Source organism: Manacus vitellinus, unplaced genomic scaffold, assembly GCF_001715985.3.
Source record: "Manacus vitellinus isolate BGI_N305 unplaced genomic scaffold, ASM171598v3 scaffold_118_pilon, whole genome shotgun sequence".
NCBI lineage: Eukaryota > Metazoa > Chordata > Aves > Passeriformes > Pipridae > Manacus > Manacus vitellinus.
In genome coordinates, this window is record NW_021938885.1 from 379,407 (window position 1) to 381,318 (window position 1,912).

Below are 1,912 nucleotides of genomic sequence, written 5' to 3' on the forward strand. Positions count from 1 at the left end.
GTGGACCCCACAGAGCCCCCTGTCCATGGACTCCTGGCCCCACAGAGCACCCGTGGACCCCACAGAGCCCCCTCTCTATGGAGCCCTGGCCCCACAGCGTCCTGGAGTACCCCTGGTGATTTGGGGGGATTCAGCCCAGGGTGGCAACCTCCAGCACCTCCCACACCTGCCTGCAGCCTTGAGCCCCCCGGGGCCACCCCCTTCCGACCTCACTGACTCTCCCCTCTGCCTCCCCACAGTCCAGGGACCGCAAAATGCTGGGTGACCGCAGCGGGGCCCTGAGCTACGGCTCCACGGCCAAGTGCCTGAACATCACAGCCCTGGTGCTCAACATCACCGGCATCGTCATCGTCATCATCGTCCTCGCCGTGGTGTTCAGCACAGCGAGACACTACGGCCGCGGATAGCCCACTTAGCACCTCCTTGCTCCACTGGCAGCGAGTTCCCCCAGTGCCTGGCAGGAGCTCCACTCACCCCTCAGCGCCAGGGGGTGCCCCTTGGGGCCCGCCGGGGCCCTGTCCCGCTTTCCTCACTGCTCAAAGCTGTTGTTGAGCCCTTGCTGATGCTGGAAGTGCCTGGGGACGGACACCCTTCCTCAGGTGGCAGCCGAGCACCCCCAAAATGGCCGTGACCTGCTTGCTGCTTTGCTCTGGGTTTGGAGCCCCAGCTGACCCGAAACAATCCCCGGGAGAAGCACTTTGTTTGGAGAAAACCTGGTTCGAATAAAGATTTCTTTCACTTTTGCCCCGGCTCGGTTTTATTTCGGCAGGAAGAGGTTCAGGGTCCCCCCCCAACCACAGCGTGGCTGGTTAAGAAACAACATCGGCAGCTGGAGGTGCCTGGGGGGGCGGGGAGGGAAATTGTCTCTCATGGCAGAAACAATGCTCAGGGACACACCCGGCCCCATGAACGCGGATGCTGCACCCATAGGGTCACCCCGAGGACGGGAGGAGAACCTCACCTGTGCCAGGGTGTCACCCAGAGCACCCTCGCCCTCACTGGCCCTCAGGGAGGGCTGGGAGAAAGCAGAGTTGAGGATTAGCTGGACTGGGGGAGGCAGGATGTGCAAAGGGCACGAGCGGAATGAGCTGGAATGTGACTGTGCAGGACAGCGGGGCTGGAGAGGCTCCCGGAGGGAAGGGGGTGGTGGGTGCTGTGGCTCCATCCCGAGTGGCCGTGCTGCACATCTCCCGGGGCTGGATTCCTCGGCGATTTGGGATGCTGGTAAAGTTCGCAGATAGGAGCCCGGCTGTCCTGGGAACAGCTGCCATGGCAAGCGGGGAACAAATGATGTGTCTTGCTGGCGTGCACAGCTTTTGGTTTCGTTGTTTCACCTCAGCACACGAATTTCCTCACAATCACTCTCCCCGTCCTGCGTGGGGGGGTGAGGGAGGGTGAAGGGAGTCGTGCTTGGTGGAAACCACATCCTGCGGTGGGGGGGGGAAGGAAGCTGTGCTCGGTTGAAGCCACACGGAGCGCCAGCCGTCCCTGTCCCCTGGCCGGGAGAGCTGGCAGGGCAGCAGGCAGCGATCCGGGCAGCGATCCGGGCAGCGATCCTCGCGCCTCCGGCCACCGCACGTGCCGCTCCCTGCCCGGCCCCGGAGTGACCACGGAAAATCCTGGCCCGAGTCCACCTGGCAGTGCTTCAGCTACGCAGCTGTCCTGGCTTCCCCCTTCCCCTCCGTGCTCCTCGCCCTCCCCTCGGCAGGCCCTGGTCCTCGGGGTTGGGGCCCCGCAAGGATGGGAACAAAACCCTGTTTTTCCCTCTCCCCGAGAGCTTCGGGTTCCTGGCAGGACACCGCATTCGTAAGATGTCAGAAATCCCACTCACAGACACAGCGGGTATTTGTTGCAGGATCCCTGGCACTGAGAGCCCAGTGAATCATTTTTTTGCTCCGTTTCTTCCCGGAAA

General features: G+C 63.0%; 1 protein-coding gene across 1 annotated transcript in view; it reads left to right on the top strand.

Annotated features, from left to right (window-relative positions):
* LOC103766802 (interferon-induced transmembrane protein 1) overlaps window positions 1-743 on the top strand; it is a 1,543-nt gene extending 800 nt beyond the window's left edge. The window contains exon 2 of the mRNA XM_029965736.1: window positions 196-743. Within this exon, the coding sequence (XP_029821596.1) occupies window positions 196-407 (212 nt within the window). The 3' untranslated portion in view covers window positions 408-743. The remainder of the gene's footprint in view (window positions 1-195) is intronic.
* Window positions 744-1,912: the final 1,169 nt, after the last annotated feature.